Below are 27175 nucleotides of genomic sequence, written 5' to 3'. Positions count from 1 at the left end.
TATACTGAGCAGTATTAGGCGATAGGAGGAATAATTACATTTCTCCTAAAAAATGTTATGGACACACCTTTAGGTAAGTCATGAAAAAGTATGTGGTATTGTATGCCTGTGGATGAGCCCTAACTGCTGGATTTGTGGTAGTTCTTCAAATTTGAGGGAAACAAAGAGCCAGTCCATCATCACGTCAGGAACATAAGGTTTTATTTGCCAGCGATATCAACAGCAAAGAGGAGAAATGGGTTCCTCTAATAACTATGAAAAGCAAGGATCAAGCAGCCACAGGAAAAAAAAAAAAGTTGCGGCTGACTAGATGGTGGATGCACAGAGGAAGAGACAGTTCCTAGAAAGAGCGGGAAAGATGTGGGCGGGTCTTCTTTCTCTCTCTCTCTCTCTCTCTTTTTTTTTTTTTCTTTTCTGGTGAGCCAGATTGCTGATAGGCGGCTTGTGAGGGTGTAGATGCCAAGCTCCACCCCCTGAACCTTAGCAACAGCGAGGCGAAGTGCTGTGATTGGGAGATGAGTTTAGTCAAGATCCTCGCGAGCAGTGAGGGGGCACCACACGAGCCTAGTTCAGCTCGGAGTGTGGTGCAGCCACGCTGAGGAGATGGCTTCGTTTTCCAAACTAACATTTTCTGGAAAGGTGATGACAGACCCTAGCAATGAGGGAAAGATGGCCTTTCTAGATATGTCTCTAGGTACGTGGATTCCGGATCCCATCCCCAGGTAGTTGGTAGTCGGGGCTGAATGGCTTTGAGCGGGAGCCCTTCAAGCCCTTGAGCGAAGGGCGGGCTGGAAGCGCCGCTGTGAGGCACACGCCCCTCGGTACCGGGAGGCTTCCCCTCTGTGTCCTGAACCCGCCCCAACGCGGAGAAAGCCTTGGTCCAGCCCGCCCAGCTCCTGCCCTTCCCTTCCGTTCCCATTTTCCCGCGCCCCCAGCCCTGGCCTCTCAGGTGGCAAACTGGACGAAACTGACAGAAGTCGTGTGGGGAATAAGGATTGCTGGAGGCGGTGAGGTGCGGGAATGTATTTTTCCTTCCTAAGGAGTGATAGCAAGCTCCTCGCCCCCTTCGCATCGGCCTCCCTCGCTCTTGGCAGTCCCATCTCGTGCCATCAATGACTGGACTCCAGGGGTGGGAGGAGCAAACCTTAGGGTGGTTTGCCAGGAGTGGTGATCGGGCAGCCAGACTTGGCAAAGGTTTATTTGGTTGCTTGCCGGTTGGTTGGCGCGTATTCACCCTAGACCACCTTTCCCCTCCACTGGCGCCCTCTAGTCTTTCACCTCAGACCGCTACACGCTCTCATCCACTGAAGGGCGGGGGCGGGGCGGGGGGAGGAAACAGACTTCATCAATTGGGGGGAGGGGCAGAGGCGGCGGGAGGTGGGGGCAGGAGGTTGGGAATGGGTGCGGCAGCAGGGAAGGAGAAAACCTTAGCGATGGACGAAGGAGCAACAGAGCATCAGCGACTTCAGAAATGGAGGGGAGAAGCAAGGAGGGCTGGGAAATGGAAGACCAGTAGGAAGAGGTTTCACCTTAGAGATGAGGACGGGAGAGCAGAGCAGGGAGGGCAGAACTTAGAAACGGAAGGGCACAGAGGGCAGGGAGGGTTGATCTTATAAATGAGGAGGGAGAAGCAGGATGGACTTTAGAAATGAGGAAGGAGCAGGGGTTCCGACTTGAGGTATGAGACACGCAGCAGTGGTAAGGGCAAACATTAGAAGTGAGGAGAGGGAGGAGCAAGGAGAGTGGTCCTTAAGAATGAGAGTAGAACAAGTGGGGAGGACAGACCTCAAATGAGCAGAGAATTGCAGCCAGGGAGGATCTCAGAAAGTGGCAGGGAGCAGGCAGAGTGGACTCTAGAAATGAGAGTGAGGGAGCAGTGCAGGGAGGGTGGACTTTTGAAATGAAAGGGAATTGTCTTCTTATTGTTGAGCTGTAAGTGTTCTTTTTATACTGTGGATATAGACTCTTCTCAGATATATAATTTATAAGTATTTCCCCTTATTTTGTGGCAGTCTTTTCACTTTCTTGATGGTGTCCTTTGAAGCACAAGTGTTTAATTTTGATGAAGTACAATTAATTTTTTTCTTCTGTTGTTCATGCTTTGATACCATATTTAAGAAACGATGAAGATTTACCCCTATGTTTCCATTTAAGAGTTTTCTAGCTTTAGCTTGTACATTCACATTTTTAATCCATTTTGAGTTAATTTTTTGCAGATAGTGTGAGGTAGGATTTAATTTTTTTTAAAGTCTTTTGCACGTGCATATCCAATTGTTTCAATATCACTTGTTAAGGAAACTGTTCTTCCTCCTATTGGATGGTCTTCTTGGTGGGATTGCTTTCTTCATTTGGGGGTAGTTAATTGCTCGGGTAGAGAAGGAGAATTTAATTTTTGTGTATGGATCGTGTATTCTGCAACCTTGCAAAACTTGTTTATTAGCTCTAATTTGGGTGTGTGTATCCTCAGGATTTTCTGTATATATGATCATGGCATCTGAGAATAGGGATAGTTTTACTTCTTTCTTTCAAATCTGGCTGCTTTTGATTTCTTTTTCTTGACTAACTGGCCTGGCTATAATTTCCCATGAAATGAGAAATAGATGTGATGAGAATGGATGTCCTTAACTTGTTTCTGATCTTAGGGGGAAAGTTTTTAAGTCTTTTACCATTAATCATCATTTTAGCTGTGGGTTTTTCAAAGGTGCCTTTTATAAGATTGGGGAAATTTCCTACCCTTCTTTCTCCTTTACCTCTGAAGGGGAATATCCATGAATAGTACCTAAGACATTTTCTCGTTGGTTTTTTTTTTTCTTTCACATATTTTTAACGATCTATTTCGTGTTTGGTATCAATAGGCTTTACTCTCCTAAGACATAGTCCTTGTGGATTCCAAACTGCTGCTTGCTCCCCACCACTGGCTCCAACATGAGTTCCTAAATATTTTGTGGCACTAAAATGGGTTTTAAAAAATAGTATTTGGTCACTCGGCAGGGCTGGGACTATGATGAGGCAAGCAAGGCACGTGCCAAGGGTGCAAAATTTAAAGAAGCACCAAAAATATCAAGATAAATAGTATTTTAATGAAATATCTTAAAAAACCAAATGGACAGACTATAGTCCTCTGGCTGGTCACCTGTTTCGGTAAGCAATTTTTTTCTTTTGTAAATAAGGGAATTAGAGTGAGGCAAGATTGTGCAAGTGCAGAGTCTGATCTGGTCTTTTCTTGTTGATGTTTTTGTTCATCAGATCTTGTTCTTGTATAGATTTTTATTTTTGAAAATGTCGTGTTAAATATTATTTTTATTTTGCATACTGAGTTTTTTTGAGCCTCCTTAAATTTTATACCTGAGGTGAGTACCTCACTTGACTTATTCTAGGCCCTGCCCTGTCACAGGGACCCTGAATGGGGGGAAAATCCCTGAGTGAGGGGAATTTATAGCACTAAAGTAAAATTAAATGCTTTCTGTACTTTTTTTTGTGTTGACTTCACTGATTGGTGTTTTAGCAGCTGCTTGTAGAGGTAAAAATACAAACTGATAAATAGCCAAAGCAATGGGTTTCTCTCAAAATTCAGAGAAATAGGGACCATAGTTGCAGGGTGACATGGTCTCCCAAATTTAGTGGCTTTGTGACCTTGTGCAAGTTACTTTATCTCTTGGAGCCTGAGTTTTCTTAGTTCAGTAGTATTTGCATCATAGAGTTGTTGAGAATTAAATGAGATAATACAGGTAATGTGCATAAATTAACAGTGCCTGACATATGGAAAAAGTTGAGTGGATGTTTGCTATATGTCCTTCAGAAAGTGGGCCTAAAGCTTCACTTTTGGGTAGCTAGCAGTTTGGCACGCTGAAGTAGTTACTTCCTCTCTCTGGATTTGGATATTGAACTTAAGGGATGTAGCTGACTTGAGAGAGATGAAAAGTTATTTGGTTGAAAGATGGGGTTTAAACAGTGGATAATGTCAAATTTGGGGAGAGATGGTTGTTTGGTCTAACTTGGACTAGAGCAGATTCAAGGGAGGCACTGTCACTGAAGTAGATGATTAGAGCTAAGAGGATGTTGGAGTCTAGTTTTGAAAAGATTGGCTCAAATCATAGTTGCAAGGCCAAGGAATGATGTCGAATTGAATACAATAAGTTAGATGGAGGTTGTGCATGATAGTAAAATCTCATGATCATAGAGTTGTAAAAAATCTTATCAAGTCACTATTTTCATGCTCTTAAACATTGGTTCTCCATATCCATATTATACCATTTCAGACAAATGAGAGTCCAGATTTTGATCTTTTCAGGGGGAACAGGGAAAACTTTTGATGAGTCATTTAAGGCCCTTCTAGTTTGAAGCCAAGAAAAATACATCAGAAAGAGCAAATATATGTTGTTTCTATGAGTTGGTGAGAAATCTGTACTTTTCCAATAAATTCCCCCATGTTTTTATTAAAGTGAAAAGATTACTTTTAACAATATATATCTTTGACTAACTACATCTATGCATTAGAAAACCAGTTTTATATTATTTATATATTATATATAATTATATGCATACTTATATATATTATATAAATAGATTATTTATATTATTTACATTGAATGCAAGGATATTACTTCCATTGTAATAACATGTACGAAAATAAGAAAAGGCTGTACAAATTTATTTTCATTCTTGTCTCTAATGAACATTCCTCAAAGGTATTATAGTGGTTTTTTTTAGAAACAAAAGGCAAAAATGAGACCAGAATTGGAACTGGCAACAGCAAGAACTTAATGGGAACTGCACCTCCCCGTTCACTACTTGAATCTAAAGGAGACTAAGGCAAAAATACAGCAGTTAGAAAAAGACTATCCCTTTCTGCTTGCTCCATGTTTTAGGTCATAGATCCATAAATATTTATAAAGTAGCCACTCCATATTAAGCACTGTGCTAGGCACTTAACACACTGATAAATAAGCAATGGCCTCTTCTCAAGTAGCTAATAATATAGTTGGAGAGGCAGCCAAGTAAATGCATATGTTGTTTTAAGTGTTCTGGAAGTATGTAGTCAGAGTCTCTTGAAACTGAGAGGAACCTAAGTCACATTTTATGAGGCTTCTGGTATTTTAGGTATTTTTTTTAAATGACAAAACTGTTTACAAAATTGGGGTGTATTTTAAATGTTTGTAAATAATAAAGCAGTGCTTCTAATATATTCTAAAATACCAGGCAAAATAAGCTTTTCACAAGAAAATTATTTAATTTTTATAAAAATTTAATTATTAATATTACTCAAGCAGTGTAATCTATTTTAAAATGTATGTGGAATGTTGTCTTTCTTCAACCCTGACAGAATATTTCTGAGACTAAGTATATCTCACTTAGGTCAAGAATTCAAATTTGAGGATCTTTGGTGAGGCCTGGACCAAATGGTCCTTCCTCCCTGGGAACTTGGCTGGCTAAGTGTTCTCCAGATGGAGTCAATGTCATCACAGAGAGTAGCAAAAACAAAGCATCACATCTCTGTAATGACATATTTTGAGAACTAAGGAAAGGGACATAAGAATCTGCAAAAAGGTTGATTGTTATATTAAGGACACCTTCTTCTTAACCTCATAAACTATGTTGAAAGGGTCCTTACGCATTGTATCCAAGTTCAAAAGCATTTGCTTTCTCTTCTTTAAGGAGAGGCTGAGCAACAATTGGATTTCATCTCAAATCATAGCTGGCAAGATCTTTGATTTCTAGCTATGTATATTATTGTACAATGCCGTTACAGTGCAACAAATCAAATGGGGATCTCTGGAATTACAAAATCCAAGGATTAAAAGGATGTACAATCTCACTTTAAAAAAAAAACAATTGCCATGCATCCAAGGGTATAAATAATTGAAAGTTTTAAAAAGTAATTAAGGTTTTAAAAAAATTTTATTCTTACTAGTTTTGTTGAGATGTAATTGACATATGCTATTGTGTAAGTTTAAGGTGTACAATGTGATGATTTGCTACACATATATTGTAAAATGTTTACCTCAGTAAGAAAGTAAGTTTTTAAATAAGTTTGTAAATGACCATTATGTTTGGATAATCAAGACCTCTGGTGTTTCTCAATTGTTTTTTTTTCTGCTGTGAAACCATTATTTATCTTGGCCCACTTAAGATCTACCTGTATACTCAGAGGAAAAAAAAAAAACCAAAATAGAAAAATAAAATACTTTTTATAGGCCACAAACATACACATGAGAAAACTTTTTGGTATCAATAACTTTTAAATGCCAGTTCAATTCAATTCAAATATTTATTAAACATTCACTCTGTATCTAAGAGAATTCTTACAAAACAGAGATACTTCTTACACTATAGGGTTTTTTCCTTCAATTTTCTCATGTTATTAATAGAATTTTTGAGTTAGAAGGGACTATAGAGACTCTCTTGTAACCTAACAGTCAAATAAAGAAACATTAAGAAAACAAAAGGAATGTAATTGCTAAATTCATTTCACTTAGGCAATACCTGACATCTTTTTTTAGTCTCATGGTACATTTTTATGCTGGGGTCATACATAGATTTTCCTAATACCATTTCAGTTTGAACATTTGCAAATTTACTATGAAATATTCCTGAAATACCAAATTCTAGGTTTATTTCCAGAAAATCTAGCACAGAATGGATGTTCAAGATTATGTACCTGAAGTATATTTCTTTTCTACCTTTTGAATCTGAAGCACCTTCAAGATTAAAATTTTCTACTCACTTGACTTTCATCACAGTTGGTATATTTTAAATACTGATGTCTGGACCTTGCATTAATTTAGATGAGTACTATGCCATGCAGACATGTCCTGAGGTGACCATACCATATCAGTGTTCTAAGTGCAAAGATAATTGGAATAGTCAGCATTTGACAAGAGGCGTGGTAAAAGATCTGTATTATACAAAAGTTTTCTGCTTTACTGTGAGCCATGCAGAAATTGACCTGGAAAATAACAAACATTGCTTTTAAAGATCGAATGCTATATTAAACGCATCCATCTTCCACGTTTTCTTTGACTATCCTCCTTTTATGGTCTAGGCAGCTTTACAGTTTCTGCTAAAACAAGTTCCATTTATTATTACTTTTTTTTTTTTTTTGGTGAGGGGGAGAGAACTAGATTGATTGATTGATTTTAATGGAGGTACTGGGGATTGAACCCAGGACCTCCTCTATGACAAGTACGCACACTGCCACTGACCTATGCCCTCCCCACAACAAGTTCCCTTTAAAATGAGGAAAGTTTCTAAAGACAGTCGAATGAAATAAAGATTACTAGATAACAGGAAAGATCGTGGTTCCCTTTCAAACAGCTGTGCAGTGATAATATAAATTCCCTCTCTATTTAAAAAGTGTTGATTAATTTCCTGATTTCATGTGATACGGAGCATATCACCAAGCACATAGAAGCTCTCAGAAAGTGCTTGTTAATTTGGTATACTGACATGGCACTGTGCTAGAGGTTATACGGGATTCTCCCCTTGTCCATAATCCTCACTACCTGTGCCTTAGCCTCTGACATGCAAGGCTTTTCATCCACCTTATCTGTCTGACCTTTTCCTCCATAACTCTCAAGCACTAATCTTCCATTCGAGCCAAGCTGATCTTCTCCCTGAACATTCTATATTAATTCCTGGCTCCAAGGCTTTTCTTGTGTTGTTTCTCTTTCTCGGAGTGCCCAGGTCTTTCCCCTCATTCAGATCGTATCCATCTTACCCACCTCTACCACAAAGATTTTGCAGTTGTTCCAGTACACAGTAAGTAGTCTGTCTTGTCTTTGCGGTCCTGGAGCATTTAGTCTCTATGTCATTCAATTGGTACTTAATCTTATACAGGCAATTCCCAGCTGGCAAATGAGATGTTATGTTCCAGTACCTTATTTGTATGCTAACTGTTGGGTTCATGAAGACTTGCCTCCATAGAAACAATACTATAAAGAGTGAATAGATTTCTAGGGCAGTACACACAAAAATCTATTTGGTTCACTTTTATTTGGATTGCAACAACCATTTATAATAATATTTTATGCAAAAATGAATTTCAGGGTCAAACTGAGAATTCTAAGAAGGCGGCTCCCCGGCCAGAATTCTAAGAACACCTCCCTATGGGTTCCTCCTCCTTCTCAATTTGGCCTCATTTCCTTGGTGACCTGGGGAGGTCTTTGATAACTGGTGATTGAGAATATTGTGAGCTCTGAGGGAAGAGTTTTATGCTTGCAAGGGGGGTGGTTAGAAGAGGATGAGGCCAGGGAGGCCCCTGCAGCCAATGTTCCCGATGGATCTGAGGTGGATAGGGGGAGGACATCCTGTCTTTCTTTTACTGTTTCCCTAACACCACCTTAGAATAAACTTTTATCTCTTCATGCTTAGAGTATTGGCAATCCTTCTACCTACCTCGTCTTCCTTTTTGTAGTCTCACTGTATTCTGCAATTTATTGCCAATCACAAATTGATACTTGCTCCAAACCATCAATTTCATAATCTTACTCCTATGCTCCTTGAAGATTCTCCATTGCTCACAGCAGTTGTTTGCAATGTTAGCTAAGCATCAAAGTTATTTGGAGGACTTTTTTGAAAGATACACAAATACTTGAGACCCACTCTAGTCCTACTGAGTCATAACCTTGCATAGGGGCTCTGTATTTTAAAATAAATGTCTCCTGGTGATTCTGATGGATTCAAAAAAGTCCTGTGGGATTAATGTGGCACTGTTGGGATGACACTAAAAACTGAAGTCTTTATAATGTTTTGTGTAGGCTAAAAAGTAAACCGAGAAGGATTTAACTATGGTATTTCTGAGTATTTCTAGATATTTCTGAAGCCATTTTATATATTTCACTCATGCGTTTAAAGGATTATGTGACTTGCAGGGTGGTTTGATTGAAAGTTCAAGTGACTTAAGTTCTTTTGGGCAAATGAGGCCACAGGCAGGATTTAAAGCCATGTCATACTTTTCCTGTATAGCACTCTGTGATTCAGAGCAAGCCAGATAACAGTTGTATACCAAATCGTAGGCTGAAAAATCAAGGCGACAGGGCAAAGTGGGTACTTGAATACTGGATTAGAGGTTGCTGTTACACTACTTGAATTCCAAACTTGACTTTATGCAGTTAATTTAAAACAGAATTGAAAGGAAAGTGCTATTTTAATAAAAATACCACATTCAAATGAATGGTCACTAATCCCAATGCCGCTGTCTTAATTCTGAGGGTAGCTGAGCTTTTGAAGGAGGAAGTGTAATGTAGTGACAAGAATCTTGGACTTAGAATCTGTGCCAGCTTGTTAACATATTAATTTTGTGCCCTCAAGTAAGTCATGTAACCTTCCTAAGTCTGTTTCCTTCATTATAAAGTGAGGATAATCTCTGCTGACCTTTAAGGGTGAGGGCACAGTACCTGGCATGTATCAGGCACTCAGTAAATGTTTGTTCGTCTATTATCTTATTTATTGAGTGTCTCATATATGCCACGTACTGTGCCAAGGGCTTTTATGTGGAAATGCTCTATAAACTTTAAAGTACTGTTCAATATAAAGGTGTTATTAATCCACATGGTTTATCCATTCAGCTATCCTTGTCATAAAGCATTAAATATTTCTTAGCTGTAGCTGAAGGTCTGCATGAACCCCAAGAAATTTTCTTTTTTATTTAATTCTTACATGATTCTAAGACAGAGCTTGCTATTATTTTTGTTGACTTTGAGGAGTGGAAAAGTTTAAGAAAAGTTTGTCACTGTCCATTGTATTTGAGTGCCACAAGGCGAAAGCACTTAACCTCATTGTGGAAGGTACCAGCTCTTCACTTTCTCCTCTCTGGAAGTTTTGCTCTCCTATACAGAAAGTCACCTGTCTCATTGGGTTCTTGGCAGCTGGGTAGTGATTGTTTCAGGACCGATGAGGGAGAGGGGTTGGAGATTCAAAACTCTTCCTGTGGTGGCCTATAAGAGGCTGTCTTGGTGCACTCCCTTATACAGTTAACCCTTGAACAACATGGGTTCAAACTGTGCGGGTCCCCTTATACCCAGATTTTTTTCAGTGGTAAATACTATGGTCTACACCACCTATGATTGGTTGAATCATGAATGTGAAACCATGGATACCAAGGAACCATGTATATGGAGGGATGACTATAAGTTATATGCAGATGTTGTTCAAGGGTCAGCTATACCATAATGAGAAAAAAGCTCTGTACAGAGATTTGTGCAGATTTTAAATGTAGAATACAGGAGAAACAACAGCAGAAAAATTTTGTGAATACAAGGAACAGAAAATTAAAGACTACATCTGCAGGAGATGTTACAGACAATGGCTGCTGACAAAGGCTTAAAATGGGATTGTCAAGAAATGATATTCAATTGATTGTTGGGCTTTAAACTGATTTTTACTTTTGGAGATGTTAGCCATTTCAAAGAAAATCAATCAGATTTTTGGAGACCTGAGACAGGCTAGTACTAAGCAAATAATAAAGCAGTGGTTAATCTTTGGTATCCAGTTACTTCCTCTTGGCACTCTTCTCAGCTCCTCCTCTTTCTTCTATTATCTGTAGCTCCTTCCAAATGCCTAATTTGTGCTTATTTCTAAAGATACCTGACCTGAGTAAGCTTTTCTCCATTGATAGAACATTCAACCTTTAGACCTTTCCATCCCAGTTGTTAGGAGAGATGTTTTAGAGCAGGTTGTACCTGTCTCACATCCTTTAAATCATGCCATGTAAATGCTTTCTACATGAGTGCATAAAAACATGACTGACTATAAAGTAAAATCCAATCGCTTTCTGCTACTACAGTAATCTTGGTTCCTCAGCTGTTTGGTATCTCCTGTGAATGTCCATCACCATTGTTTCCTTTCTTACTTCTCAAGATAATAAATGCAACTAATTTTCTAGCTCTTACATTTACTCAGGGATGATACAATTGTTCTATGTTTCTCTGAAACTAAACATACTAATCATTTATTTAAATGATTTCCTCCTTAAGCTACTTTACTCTGAGAGTATTTTATTTTTGCATAAATGAAGTTACTATATATCTGTTTAACAGGAATTTTTCTCTTTATTGTTCCAGGAAACTAAGCCTAAAATATCTGCATTGTTTGATCTCTGTTATGGTTTTACAAGCTCATTATTATTATAGCATTATTTTTTCGGAGCTACCAATTTTTAAAATATTCTGAAATATGATGAGATAGAATATAGATTATTCTCTTGAGATACATTGTTGTAATTCAGCTTTTTCCATTGTCTTCTTGTTTTATGTGTTTTCTAATACAGATGACATTATAACTCTTAGAAAGATAACAGATACAAGCACTGAAGAAAGAAAGACTGGGACAGAGAACCACAAAAAAAATTACTTAATTTCAGGACAGCAATCAAATGCTGAAGAGCATCACTGGGAGAGAGGTAAAGTATACAAAAAGTAAAAATAAAAACACGTGGTAAAGAGTCTGAAATGTTTGTGAGGAACTGGGTAAGCAAATTCACAAACTTGGAATGTGTTCTAAAGTTGTGTCATGTTACTGGTTTTATCTTTCCTGGAAATATATGCATAGAAGATTGGTAAGAATTTGTGCCATGACAAATGAAAAAAAATTTTTTTAATTGTATCAGTTACTTCCTTAAGGGAGAGCAGGATAAGAATGAGAAATGTTTTGTACTTGTTCATAGGCCTCTCTGGATGATCCAGTTCCACTTTCAGGAGGCAGTACAGGAGGGTTAAGAGCATGGTCAATAACCTGGACCCTACGGCACCCACATTTTGAGAAAACAAATGCTATAAGGCAAAGAGAGTACAGAAGAACATGAAGAAAGTCCTTTATATCCCTAAACACATTGGTCAGTGCAGGGTGCATATTTTAATATTAACATACTGTACATTGCCATAGTAGAGAAGTCTTTTCAACAATTAAGGATCTCCACGGTCTAGTGAACAGGTTGGAACCATCTTGACATTGTGGGTACTCTAAGCCCCTGACAGCTGCCTACCTGGCTTCATTATAGTTCTTATTTGAATCCTTCAGTGGCTTAGTGGGTTCTAAGAAAAGGAGGGACGGTGATTATTATAGGGGCAAAGCTGCTAAGGATGGTGAGGTGGCCCACTCTTGTGTTTCTAACTAAAGATAAAATTGATCTTTGTGAGGCTTTTAGAGATACGCATTCTTTGATCAGTCCTTAAGCTGTCTTTACACCCAAAGCAAAGCAGACGATTGAGGTAGATATTCACATAGTTAATACAAAAGAGTTTCTCTCCATCTCTCCTTTTCTTATTAGAGGATTCTTTCAATTAATTTCAGATAATGTCCCAACTTTGGTGGCATATGAAACTAAATTTGAGGTATTTTATACGGATTCTACCATATTAAGTTATGCAGAAAGAAATAGTATGGCAATGACTGTTCTAGAATTCACTGAGACTCTCAGATGGTGTCAGACTAATGGAATATCAAAAGTTTTGCAAAACCTAGTGCATAGCTTTAAAAGAATGAGATCACAGATAATACTTCTGAAAGATACATTGTATTTTCTGACTAAAAATACAGAAAATAATTATTTTTTGAAGGACATTCAAGATTCAGAAACAATGATGAGGAAAGTAATGATATAAAATCAAACCAAGAACTTTTTGGAATCAAGTTTGGACAAAGCCCTTTAAACAGGCAACCTTTAATTAAGCAGGTAAATAAATACCAAGAATTAACCAATGTAAAGGTGCTAAATTTAATATATTTCTTAATATTAAGGATTATTTTAAATTCTATCAGGAGCAGGGATTGTTTCTTAGTATTCCCGCATTCTGTGTTGAACATAATTTAAATTAAAATATTATTGATTTTCCCTGTAATTGTTTTAATAAACATTTAATTTTTGCTATTTTCAGTCATTGCTAGAAATTTTGAATTTATAAGATGCCAAAATAGATTATTGGTTTCATGATTTGTATTGTATAATCATTCTCATTTTAGTCCTCATCTAAAAAGAGTCCTTGATCTTAAGTTTTAGTATAAAAACAGATGACATAGTATATGACATAGACTCTGAAACCAACAGGTGGGACATACTATAGTTGTACATTTTATGGTGGTAAGTTCATCACCTATAAACTTGTATAGATGAGCAGTCACTGGACAAAATTTGAGAGGTATTCATATCTAGATTCATAAGTTAATATTGATGCAGTGATTTTAGTGTGGCCTATAAACTGATACTTCTTAAAGTATTATGTAGTCATTTAGTGAAAAATGGTGGTTCTGGGGGTGTAAACCATTTTTTGCCAAATTATGTAAATGCAGATCTGGGGAAGGGGAAGGGAACATGTTGCATTTTCAACTATTTAGAGAATTGATTTAGCAAACACTAATTAAGTGTCTACTCTAGGCACTATACAAGGTACCAGAACAGCCCTGCTTAAAATATTATATGTGATGGTGGGAAAGAAAGATAAGGTAGAAATTTAATGCCACACAGTTTGCAGTACATGTTCTAATAGGGTGTAAGTTATATATTGTGGGGATATAGTAATTCATTCTGATTAGGGGAACTTGAGAAAGTTTGATGGAGGAGATGGCATTTAATATGTAAGATGAGGAGGTTTTTGATAAAGTCTGGAAAGGACATGAGATTACATCTGCTACAGTCTGAGATGCATAAATAATCTGAGAGTATTGTAAAATAGTATTTTCAAATTGAAAGCATCTTTCTAGTTCTAATACTTTTGAGACTGTCATTATAGCAGAACTCACTGGGAAAAAAGTACTCTGCAATAAAGAAATATATTAAAATTTAATTATCTACCAATAAATTGAATAACAATTATAGTTTTTAATCATGCTTTGAAATTCTAATAAACCTGTTTTGTACTTCATAAGATTTAATCATACTATTAGTAGAACACAATTGTATTTATTCAACACAATTTTTGATAGTTTCTATTGTTTATAAGGAAAATTTCTGTCGTTTATGATAGTTTCTTTTGTTTCTAAAGGTAGAAATCTGTAGTATCCAATTTGATGAAATTATTTCTTATATAAACATTTGTAAAAAGACTGTAAGTTCCCTTGGAACAGTACTTGGGTGCATATGGGTCTTTAGGAGATAGGTCTTAATCCTTCCTGCTGACTCACTGTGTTCCCAACATTAGTCACTTAGAAAAGAAAAGAGGTACGTGTGCATTCCACACAATCTCCCTAGTTTTATGTTTTACAGTAGAAAACGAGAGTGACTAGGGCTTTATGCTTTAGCAAAGCAACGGATTTGTCATGTTTTTTATTTTATTAAAGTTTTGTGTGAATAATATTCTTTATACCAATAGCTCCCCTGCCTTTTTACAGTTGCTTTCAGCTTCTGGTAGTGTTATTCTGCAAAGTCACAATACCAGATCTAGGACATGTTTTGTTTGCCAGGCGATATTTGCTAGTGCAAAGCTTAATTTCTTAGCACGGCCCATATTACTTTGCCCACTTACATTTATGTAGCCTCATATATATTTGTCAACTGTCTCATTATTTCCATTTGACTGATTCACTCCACTGACCTTTTTGATTTAAAAATTGAAAAGGTAGAATGACTGAGTTGTTGCCAGGCCAATTTACTTGAACAGTATTTAAGCCTACCTTCTGCTTTCTTTATAGCTACCTATCCCCTCACTTATTTGTCTTTCTCTCTAGAATTAAGTATTAATTTATGTGGAGGAGATAAATAGTTTCTTTCAGTTTTTCAGTTTGAAGTATCATTTATTTACAATGTTGTGTTGGTTGATAGTTTCTTTTCAATAATCCTGAACAGATGAAGAATAAATAGTGTGATTTTGAACACTTCCCTCTGGTTCTAAGGTTTTGTGCTACAAAATATTATTAACTATTCTGTCTCTCAACTATAAAGTCACAGAATCTGTTGTTTCTTTAGGTAAAATATAGATCCAGAAAATGGTAGGTAGAGCATAACCTTGAAATGTATTCAAATGCACAAAGAAACTAATTTTCCATATTTAAAACATTTTATTAACATTTTATAATATTCTTTGTGCTGATGACATGAGACATCAAAGCTTTCTACAAATTAGTTCTAAAAAATGTTTAGTCTATAAAAGTAGGGGCAGTGGAATTCTAAAAAACATTTCCCAAAGAAATGGTGTTGACAAAATATCACTATGACTTAATGAAATCATGGGGTATATATTTCATTTGTTTTGCAGAATTGTGATTCTTTGCAGGATAAGTGCAATGACAATTCTAAGGCCCAAGGAGAGAGAAACCAACACCAATTGGAAGGATCTAAAAGCCAATCAGAAAAAAATCGGTACTATTCAGAGAGATCTCGAGGCCAATCAGAGAGATATCGTGGCCGAGCAGAGAGATCTCATCGCCGAACAGAGAGATTTCATGGTCAATCAGAGAGAAATCGTGGCCAAGTAGAGAGATCTCATAGCTACACAGAAAGATCTCATGGCCAATCAGAGAGATCTCGTGGCCACTCTAAGAGATTTTATGGTCACTCAGAGAGATCTCCTGACCATTTAAGGAGATCTCATGTCCTAGCAAAGAGATCTTATGGCCAACCAAGGAGATTTTATGGTCAATCAGAGAGATCTCATGACCAATCAAGGAGATATCGAAGATACTCACCAGTAGGAATTGAGTCTGAATTTGACAGGTAAAAATGTAATGAATATTTAATTATTAGTACAATGTGTTGAGTGGTGTGAAAATGTAAAGGTATGCTTTATATATCTATCTTTTCAGGGATAAATATATATTTGTTGTAACAGACATTGAACTGGAACAAAGACATTAATAGAATAGAGGCGATATTTACATAGCATCAATATTCTTTCAACTTGCTAATGCCCTCTAGCTATCATCCAGTTTTCCAATTACTCTAATTAAGTTGTTCCATCTAGGTCAGCTTCCCTGGAAGAGCCCCAATGCACTCAGTCTTTCCTACTGAGCCTTCTCCACAATCAAAATATATTGACTCAGTGTCCCATTCCCTCTGAACTTTCCAATCTGCTAGGCTAGCTAATTTAACAACAGACTATTGCTAGATTGATAATATATAATCTCTGATGATGAATTTCTGTTTCCCTCCTCTGTCTCCTTTCTAAAGAGTCTTCAGAGAGTCCTCAGCAGGCAAATGATAGACATATCTTTGAGCAGCTGAGCTTTTCTACTTTCCACAAATCAGACTATAGGAGAGAATGCTTCTTTATGCATAGATGCAACCCTAACCTTCCAAATGTATTTTGAATATTGTATATATTCACTATGGCCTTATAAAACTGTTTGGCTGACAAAAGAACCAGAAAAATTTAATAGTATTGCAGATTGTTTTAGTTTCAAAAACCACAAGACATTTTTATTGTGATTGGCTAGGTAATTGAGTAAAAAATTATTTTTAGTTTAAATTTCTCAGTGATTGCCTTTAGTTCACATTGCCTATAAATGTTTAGTCAAATATTTGAGCTCATATTAACTGCATAGAATTGCTGATCTCAGCTAAAAAAATTATTTCCAAAATGTATATATGTGGGTTATTGTATATATAGACAACATCTGATGTAGGCACTATTTTAATGCTAAAGGTCCCACCTTAGTTATATTAACAGTATACAAATAAAAATTAAAATATATTTAACATTCTCTCCTCCCCCAACCCCTGGTAACTACTATTCTACTTTCTGTTTCTATTAATTTGACTACTTCAGATATCTCCTGTAAATGGAATTGGACATTTTTTGTCTTTTTGTGACTAGCTTATTTCACTTAGGATAATGTCTTCAAGGTTCACATATGGAGTAACAGGTGACAGGATTTCCTTCCTTTTCAAGACTGAATGATATTCCATTGTGTGTATATACCACATTTTGTTTATCCATTTATCTGTTGATAGACATTTGGGTTGCTTTCGCCTCTTCAGATAAGCTCTCTGCCCACCCCCACACCTTCTCGGATTCTCATAATGTATCTATTGGCCTGCTTGATAATGTCTCATAAGTCCTTTAGGCTCTCTTCGTTTTTCTTCGTTTGTTTTTCTTTTAGCTCCTATGACTCGATTTCAAATGACCTTTCTTCAAGTTTGCAGATTCTTTTCTTCTGCTTAATCCACTCTTCTGTTGAACACTTCAGTTGTATTTTTCAGCTCCAGGATTTCTGTTTGGCTCTTTTTTATAGTTTTGCTCACTTTGTTGATATTCATATTTTGTTCATGCATCATTTGTCTGATTCCATTTAGTTGAGCCAACATGGGTGGGTTCTAGTAAGAGATTTCTTCCTGGCTTCCTGGGTTTGGTCTCATTTCCTTCTTATAAGGACACTAATCCTATCACGGGAACCCCACCCTCAGGACCTCATCTAAACCTAATTCCCTCTCAAAGTCTCCACCTCTAGATACCATCACATTGTGAGTTAGGGCTTCAACATATGAATTTGGGAAGGCAAAACAAAAACATTCAGTCCATAACAGCCAGCTTTGCTGACATCATTCCTGAAAAAAATTTTTAAACAAAAATATTCAGCCATATGCCTGGTTAACTTCTGACCTTTGTTATGCACATAGTAAGTAATAATTTACAAGCTGAAAATCACTTATCAAAACACTATTCTGGATTTTAACTACATCTAATACCCAGTCTTAAATCAGATGTTTAAATTTGTATAATAAAACAATATTGCTTGAAAACATACAGTCCAAATACTAATTCTTTCCAATAAAAGATTGCTTTTTAACATATCACATTTATGATTCATATCAGGACTTTTGCAATGAAAAAGAAGAGTGATTACTTATGGAAAAAAATGCAGCAAAGAAATTACCCAAGGAACATGATTCGAAGGGTAAGTATCAGCATGTTCAACTTTATAGTAGGGAATCTGTGTGGTTGTACAGCTTTTCATTTGAATAGGCTTTCCTTCTGCAGTCCTTGTTGACATCTACTTATATTGATGATTATTAGTACATTTTAAGACCTGTTTACCAACATCAAATGTAGGAAGAAGCCACGTATATCATATGTATCTTCACAAATCAAGTTTTTCCAGCCTTATTGCTTGCAAAAGTTTCCTGCTCATCTTCCATTACTCCCCATCGTAACTTATATTATTTAGCTTCTAAATTGGCATAGGACAAAAGTGCGAAAGAAAGGATGATACAAAGAAAACTTATTAGTAGAATGTATTATTTTAATCATTTACAACCATTGAATCCCCAGGATATTGTCCTTATTTTATTATTTATTTACTGAAGATCTATGTACAGCAATTACAAGAAATGAAGTGAATAGTTTATTGGTTAAGCCAATTAACTCTATTTTGCTGGACACTTCCATATGCATAACACATGTATTTGACATAAGGATTTAGTTGAAATTTCATAGAGCTAGCTCTTACATGAAACGCCTAATACTTATCCCTACCATGACACTCCGGTATTTCTTCCAATACCTCTACCTACTGGAAAAGACAGACAAGCTTAAATGGCAATGTGGTATACTGTAAAGAGATCTAGTCTGGGTCTCAGAGACTTGACTTCCCTGCCTGGCTAATCCACTTAGTAGCTGTGTTTGACCATGAGCAAGTCACCGCCCCTGCTCTAACTCTTAATTTTCTTCCTTTGAAAATGAGATTAGAAAGAAGGACATCCATGAGACGGCTAAAGAGATCTAAGCATTGTGGTTTAGTGGTTAATAACAGGGACTTTAGATTCACACTTGGATGGAATCATATTTCTACCACTTAATATCATATTTGATCAATTTTAAGACATACTTTTGTTTCATTTTTTATTATCTCTGAAGTCAAGAAGTGTCTTGTATTCAATGGTATATCATAGTTAAATTAAGAACTTAAAATCTTTTCATTGATACATAAAATAACAGTACATTTTACAATCGTGGTATCTTAGATTTGATGAAACGTGGTAGCTGAGGAACTATGGGCAAATCCCTTCGAGCCTGTCTTCTCAGCTATAAAATGGGAACAATATTGATCTTTTAGGTTGTTGTGATGATTAATTTAAATATTTGTAAACATTTTAGGCTATAGACTGGATTGTGATAAGCATTCTATAAATTGGAGTTCTTACTACTTTATTATGATTATATCAACTTATTCATTATAATCACCAGATGTTCATTATGGCCATATTAACATGATAATTTTAAAAATACATGACTTCTTAAAAGTTCTTATACTCAAATTAATTTTATATGATTCAGATTCTGATTCAGATTCAGATCATTATACACATATGTATATATAAGCACACATATATATGTATATATACACACTCATTCATTATTGAAGGGATTTTCAATGTGAACTGAGAAATGCCCATAGGAATATAGGGGCAAATATGAATATTTTTTAAATAGGAGCAAAATCCCTAATAAGCTTCCAGAGATAGTTAAAACCTCACAGGTGTTTCTGTTTGTCCATTTATGTCTTGAATTTCACTTTAGTTCCTACCATTCTATTACATTTTGCCATCAAAAATTTTTATTTACTTCCTTGTTGTCAAATTCAATGACCTTTTCTTAGTCTTCTTCTTTGTAGTATTTCATTTATTCATTTGGCAGTTATTGAGCTCCTATTATATGCCAGAAATGTGCTATGTACTTGAGAAAGAATCTTTACTCCAAGAAAGTAAGAAAGAAAAGAAAGAAAGAAGAATGGAAGGAAGGAAGGAAGGAAGGAAGGGAGAGAAAAAGAGGGGAGAGAGAGAGAAGGGGAGAGAGAAGCATAACATAAATACTGAGACAGAGGTGTGCCCAAGGTACTGTGGCAGCACCGGGGAGGGAATCCCATACCAGCTAGGGGGATGGGTCCAAGGAAGGCATCCTAGAGGAGATAGTGCTTGAGTTGAGTCCTAGAGGCCAAGTAAGAGTAAGAAAAGCAGAAAAGGTAGAAAAGGCATTCCAGTCAGAGGAAACGTCATGTATAAAAGTCTAGAAGTGAAAGAAAGCATGGCATATTTGGTAAACTGCTATTAACTTCATTTGGCCAGACTCTAGTGGTTTTCAAACTCGTACTTCAGAGTTCTGGAGGTTGTGAAGAGGTGCCTCAGGAGCCAAAGAAGGCAGTTTTGCTTTTCCGTATTTTACACATTGGGATACCAAGTAAGATTTTATTAGAACTAAGGGTTCTTTCACTTTAAAAAATAGTTTGAAACTCATTGACCTCAAGTGTAAAGTATGTGGGCAAAACTGTTGAGAGATGAGTGTGGAGAGGTAGAGACAGAAGCCAGATCATGGAGCATGCACCAAGCTGGAGTAAGGATTCTCTACTGAGGGCAATGCAGAACTATTGAGAGACTTTAAGGAAGGAAGTGGCATTGACCAATTTATTTTAGAAATAACCACATTAGCTCAAATTCCTTTCTTCCAGTAGTTTCCAGTTCTAATTCCTACCCGTTTTTCCTGTATTTCCATGACTCCTATTCTCACTTCTCCAACTTTGGCTTCTCTACCACCTAATTAAGCTTCTGGGCAGTCTCTGCTGAGATTGCCACTCATTTCCATATAAACTATACCTACATTCTAGTGGCATTCTTATCTTTCTTAACTTCTTGGCAAGAACCATGTTAACGAGTGTTGCCAGTAGAGTATGGGATGAGGGTATGTGAGGTTCTGTTAACTCATGGAGTCATTGCCATTAGGCACACACGCATCTTGAATTTAAGGCTGTCTTCAATAGCATGTCTACTAACATAACATTAATATGTGCTTCCAACCGAAACGTGAACTTTCCAACAAAGGAATATCTGACCTGTAAACATTAGCTTTTAAGAATACCATGTGTTATTGTGCTTTTATAATCTATTGACTCTACAGATTTCTTGGCTGCTATAATATTTGTGAGGTTCTTAATACCAAACCCAACTGCAAACTATAAATGTAGCTAGGACTTTATATAGAAAACAACTGGACCACCAAACACCAGCTACATATAACTGGATGCACTGAAACCAATTTAATTGTGGCGTAATCTGGGCCAATTAGCATTTGAGTGGAATGTTTTGATTATGCTTTGGTTTGTTTCATTGACCACATGTAGGTATAAACTATTTGTCACAAAGTAATTACAGGAATAAGACATTTAAGCTAATTATTGATTAAAAAATCCTAACTTTCACTTGAAATGTCTGATTGGGGTAGAAGTAAGACTTTCTAAAGTTAAGTTGTTAGGATAATACAGTTCTCCATCATACCTAGCTCTCTGGAATACAGTCTAGGTCGCAAGTCTACTATATAAAGATTATAAGGACGTCTTTTGTGAATTTTATCTACAATCATTATCTTTCCCCTTGATCCACACAAATGTGTGGATCCAGGCCATACCAAGATCTTGAGAATTTTCTTCTGGGTCACTACCAGCTATAAGGCCTTGGGGAAGTCATTTGATTTTTCTGAATCTCTGTTTCCTTATTTGTTATGTGAGTGGGTTAGACTTCTTGATCTCTAAGGGTCCACTGTCTTTGACATTCATACGTCTTCAAATAGACAAGAGAAATCTGAAATTGAATGTTAGACTGAGGATCAGGCAAAGAGAATATTGTCTCTGAAATGTTAGTCAATTTAAAATATAGAAAATAAACACCTTGTGCTGAGTAATGAAGGCTTTTGCATAATTTGTTTCAACCTTTCCCATTTAGATGTCACCGGAAAATGACCACAGCTCCTATGAAAATTTTCGAAGACGTGAAAGGTAATTGCAGACAGATATCTGTATAGCTAAATTTAGTTAGTTTTAGGAGAAAAATGAAACAAAAATGAATGAATATAACTTCCAGGAGGGGCCTCTAGAACCTGATTCTGAACAATCCGTAACAATTTCTGTAAACAATCTTAATGTAGAACCAGAAAATTCATAAGTAAAACTGCCTGGCTTGATTTTATGTTTACATTTGAGATTTCTATCCATCATTTTCCTATGGTGAGTATAAATGTCTTGATGTTGTATCCTTTCTCCTTAAAGCATGCAGGAATTATCACCCAGAAGAATTTGGTGCCATGAAGATTTTCCTCATTTTCAATCTTAAGATTAAAATCCTCCTGCTCTTTAATAATAATATGTACTAGACATACTAAGTAAATTTCAGTGTTCCAAATGATCTTAGTTTTTTTAATCATGGAGGGCTTTGCCCAGTGATGATTATCCGGAATATTTGTGTATCCTTTAAGAACTACAGCTAGAAAGGGAAGAATGATATTACACTGCCTTTAAAATGGGTCTAACCAAAGGCATCTGTGGAAGGGCTGAAAGAGCTGTGGACATAAAAGCAGATCAATAATAATAGCTAGCATTTACTGAGTGCCTACTATGTGCTAGGCACTGTGCTAAGCCCTTTTACATTTGTGATTTAATTTAATTCCCAGCAATCCTGTGAAGTAGGTATTATAAATGAGTAAGTTCAATGGAGTGTATTAATTTCCTTGAAGTCATATAACCGATAATGTAATTCAAATTCCAAATAATATATTCAAATTTGGCTTATGTAGGTATAAAACCAGTGGACTTTCTGCTCGAACATATTGTGTCTCTACTAGTATAAGTAAAGATGAGGTTAAATTCTTTAAAACCCTTGAGTATTCGTTTTCTATTGCTGCTGAAATAAAGTATCACAAACAGCAGCTTAAACCAGAACCCATTTATTATCTCACAGTTCTGCAGTTCAGATATCCAGGTGTGCTTGGCTGGTTTTCTACCGAGGGTCTTACGGAGATGAAATCGATTTGCTGGCCCCGGATTGCTCTCTTGTCTGGAGGCTCTGGGGAAGAATCTGCTTCCAAGCTCTTTCTAGTTGTTGGGGAAATTCAGCTCCTGGAGGTTATGGGAATGAGGTTTCTGTTTCCTTGCTGACTGTCAGCCAGGGGCCTCTCTGCTTCTGGAGGCAGCTTGAATTCCCCTTCATGCAGGCCTCCTCCATCTTCAAGTCACCAACAGCATGTCCTTCTCATCTCTGAATTATTCTGACTTCCTCTTCTGCCCAGTCTTTTGATTATGTTGTGTGATTACATTAAGCCAACTCAGATACTCCAACATAATTTCCCTATTTTAAAATCATTTGGTTAGTAACTTTAATTACAGATGATCTCTTTTGCCAGATAAGGTGATATATTCATGGATGTGCTAGCTCATCATATTCACAGTCCTGAGGGAACTCTTTAAGGGCCATTTTTAGAATTTTGCCTACCACATCTAGAATGTTACACTTATCTACTTTTAAGAATGTAATATATTGTGTTCAATAAATCAAAAAACATGTACACATTCTACAGTATGTGGTCAAAGAAAATAAAGAAAAAGAAAGAGAAATTATGACTAAAAGTTAATTAAGAAACCAATAATTACTCAGAGCACTCTGTTTTTTCCAAATCAAACACTGTTTTTGGTCCAATTGGATCCTAGTAGGAATGGTATTTATAACTAGAAAAAAAGCAATAGTGAAAAAGTACCTGACTTATTTAAAACCGCTGACTACAGTAGCTTAACTGACACTATCAAGATAACCACACAGCATTCGGGCTTTTATTCTCTACCTCTGATAGTATGTGACTACATGCTATGGTTTGAATGTTTGTGTCTCCTCAAAATTCGTATGTGATGATGTTAGAAGGTAGGGCCTTTGGGAGGTGACTAGGTCATAAGGGTAGAGCCAATGAGATAAGTGCTTATAAATGAGACCCCACAGAACTCCCTCACCCACTCCACCCTGTGAGGACACAGCTGGAAGTTGGCAGTCTGCAATCCAGAAGAAAGCATTCATCAGAACCTGGCCATGCTGGCAGCCTGCTCTTGGGCAGCCCACCCTTCAGAACTGTAAGGAATTAATTTCCATTGTTTATAAGCCACCCAGTCTATGGTATTTTGTGACAGCAGCCCTAACAAACTAAGACACTACATGTGGTAAACATTTTCCCTCCAACTATTTAGCTATCCATTAAAAAAAAAGCTGCACTGTTTATTTCCATGAAGAGCTGTTTTAACAAGACAAAGCAAAAACCAGACCCACTAGCAGCCATTCAGGAGATCCTATATAGAGAATACTGCTGCAATGTGGCAGAATGAATATTTTGGATAACCAGCTGCTTTTTGATTAATTTTTATGTATCCATATGCTCCAGCTACTTTTTTGGTAACAACTTTATTGAGATGTAATTTTGTACTATAAAGTTCACTCATTTAAAGTATACAACTAAATGGCTTTTAGTATATTAACAGAGTTGTGTCACCATCACCATAATCTAATTTTAGAACATACTCATCATCCCCAAAAGAATCTCCTTGAACCCTTAGTAGTCCCTCCCATTTACTCCCTTTCCTTTCTTCCCTCCAGCCCAAGGTAACTACTAATGCATTTTCTCTTTATATGGAAGCTCTGGCTACTTTTGTTCCACAATGCCTATAGGCATGAACATACATAAATAAGAAGAAAACTGCTTTGGCATTTAAACAGTGGAAGAACTTATCTAGTGGATTTGAAGTGACAGTATAAAAAAGGCTGGATTAATGCATGCATGTAATCTGCTTGAATGCTGTACAAACACTCCCAGGTTCAGTACTTGTAATCTTAATACTACTAAAAGAAACCTTGAAGATTCTTGAATATACCTTCTTAATTTTATAGCTGGTGGAAATGAGACCTAGAGAGGTTAAGTTGAATGGCTCAATGTTGTTCACCTAATTAGTGGCTGTCAAATATGGCTTTATTAAACACTATGCTTAATTGACAGAAACAAGAGTTGTGGGGTTAAAGCTTCACTCGTAACAGCTAAGCATAATATAACCAAGAGTTCCCAGCACCACTACAGAGGAAGATACCCGGAATTCAACTTTCAAGGAGTTGGTAATCAGGTAAATGTTATAGAATTGCACAATAAGCTTGTTCATAAGATGTGAAAGAATTCATATCTGTTTTAGGTATATACAAGGATATCTTTTATGTATAGAAAATATGTGGTTAACCAGAGCCTGTTTGGAGCCCTTAATGCACAAGAAATGTCTTCCTGTATTCTACTTTTGTGAAAGTCACAGAGGTCAAGGAAATAAGCCAATTTCAATTAATTATTTTGAAAATGAACTTCAAGTTAAACATGGATTTAGCTCAGTTTACTATAGGTTAACATCTGTGGTGGCCTTCAGGCTCAACATGGTTCTCACTTGCCAAGGAAACAACCATGTTTACCAGACTATGTACTAAAGCAAAATAATATACTAACACATTTTTAATGATTTTGACAGCTGAGGTTGTTACCAAAAGAGTTATCTGCTAACCTTCAGTTAGCAACAGGTTAAATTAATCAGAGCACCCTATTCCATTCATGTTCTGATTGTATTCTGCATAAAAGTATATGACCCGTACACAGAAAATAGACAATATAGAGTAATGGACAGAGCCCATCTAAGCCTCAGAGCAGTATCAGTCTGATTTCTGATTTAGGTTTTGGGGTGATATTGAAAAGGATATGTTTTAAAGATGGAGAAAGAAACTTACACTTAGTGGCAGTCTATATAAGGATGAAACTGGAAGTCAAGTTTGGGGAGATCTTTGAGGTGTTTTATCTGGTTGTAGACTAATAGCACCAGTGAGAAGTCACGTGGGCCTAGGGGTATCGTCACAAGGCAGATTGCCAAATACCTGAGCACAGTTGAGGCATTTAATCTCCACTCCATAGAAGTAAGCCTGACCTTCATCCCACTGTGGGAGCCTACCCACTTACTCTGTGGAGTGATAGTATGCTTTTTCCCTCCTAACTCTTCAACTAAACTTCTTTGATACATACCACTGTTTAGCCTGTAAGTACCAAGAGGTGGCCTCTGTGATACAGTGTAGATCTGGCTAACTACTTCATGCTTCCAAGATCGCAGAGAGGAGTTCTGTGCAGTTTCTTCAAACTCACTCTTCCTCCTGTAACTCACAGTCTCCTCCAACTATCCCGTCTACTTTAAGTAATCAAGTTACACGAATATTTTTGAGGATTGTTAACCCTCTGAAGTCATAGCATTTCTCTCCTTCACAGACTAACCTTTCACTCCATGAGAGATTCTCTAAGCTGAAAAAATGAAGAAAAGACCAGGACCAGTTGCCAATGTTGAAGACTAAAACGTTTTTCCCTCTTAAAAGTTTGCTGTTAACAGATATTGTAGTGACTTTTATTCAAGAGCATATGTATTTTTCAACATGTAACTTTTTATTGCTTTTGTTAATGTATTTTTCCTTCAGTAAGCTTTGATGTGAGTAATCTGTCAAAACTAAGTGTTTACATAAAAGAAAAAAATGTTTAGCTTTGTTTGCATAAAAGAGCAGAAAGGTGAGCAAGGAGAAAGGTGATTTAGAATGAGAGATGTTAGGAAAATAGCTGTATTTTCAGAAGTACTTGTCTTTTCAAAATTACAAAATTTCCTTCTATGGTTTAATTTGTTCTTTGAGCTCTAGAACCCACATATGAATCCTAAGTAGACTATTTTGACAATAGAACAAGGTAATTGATATCTTTGATGACTAAACCTTCTGTGCCTCAAAAGCTCAGACAGTAAGTTTGAATTCTACTCTTTGATTATTAAAATGCTAAACTTGTATTCAAGCTTTTATATTTTTTCAAGGAATTTGTGCTTTTACTTTTGACACGAATTTTAAATTGTTCTGTCACTTTCTGTGAGCACATTAAGTTAATAAATTTTACACTTAAGTGTGACTTGTTTCTTGTCCATTGATACTTGGGATCTAAAGATTTGGATGCAGATTATCAGTCTGCATCCAGCTAAGCTTGTTTTTGGTACACTGAAAATATTGGTTTATAATTATTCAGTACTTATCATTTTTAGGTAATCACCATGCTGGTAGATTTTAACTTAATTTAATAAATTCTGTTCTTACATTTAATAGTTGCTTATTATGAATATATGTGTGTATATGCACGACTGGGACATTGTGCTGTACACCAGAAACTGACACATTGTAATCAACTGCACTTCAATTAAAAAAAACATTTTTTAAAGTGCTGATAATCAGGGGAAAAATAGTTGCTTATGCAAAGAAAATGAAATACACTATAGAAATATAGGAAACATTGGTTTCTATTCTGGCTCATATATAGCATTGCTTTCTGAACCAAATTAACAGATGGTAAAGATTCTCTTACTAATAACATTGTGTTGGGAATCAAACAGTTTCATTTAAGGGCTATAT

General features: G+C 36.4%; 1 protein-coding gene across 1 annotated transcript; it reads left to right on the top strand.

Moving 5' to 3' along the window:
* The first annotated feature begins 579 nt into the window (after positions 1-579).
* LUZP4 (leucine zipper protein 4) lies at positions 580-26681 on the top strand. The gene is made up of 8 exons (XM_072956632.1): positions 580-694; positions 11267-11398; positions 12555-12670; positions 15186-15643; positions 17742-17823; positions 21638-21690; positions 24720-24840; positions 26007-26681. The coding sequence occupies exons 1-8, from the start codon at positions 604-606 to the stop codon at positions 26049-26051; spliced, it is 1098 nt and encodes a 365-aa protein (XP_072812733.1). The 5' UTR covers positions 580-603; the 3' UTR covers positions 26052-26681.
* The last annotated feature ends 494 nt before the right edge of the window (positions 26682-27175 follow it).

Source organism: Vicugna pacos, chromosome X (assembly GCF_048564905.1).
Source record: "Vicugna pacos chromosome X, VicPac4, whole genome shotgun sequence".
NCBI lineage: Eukaryota > Metazoa > Chordata > Mammalia > Artiodactyla > Camelidae > Vicugna > Vicugna pacos.
The sequence above is the reverse complement of the archived record's forward strand: the minus strand, read 5'-3'. Positions and strand labels throughout refer to the sequence as shown.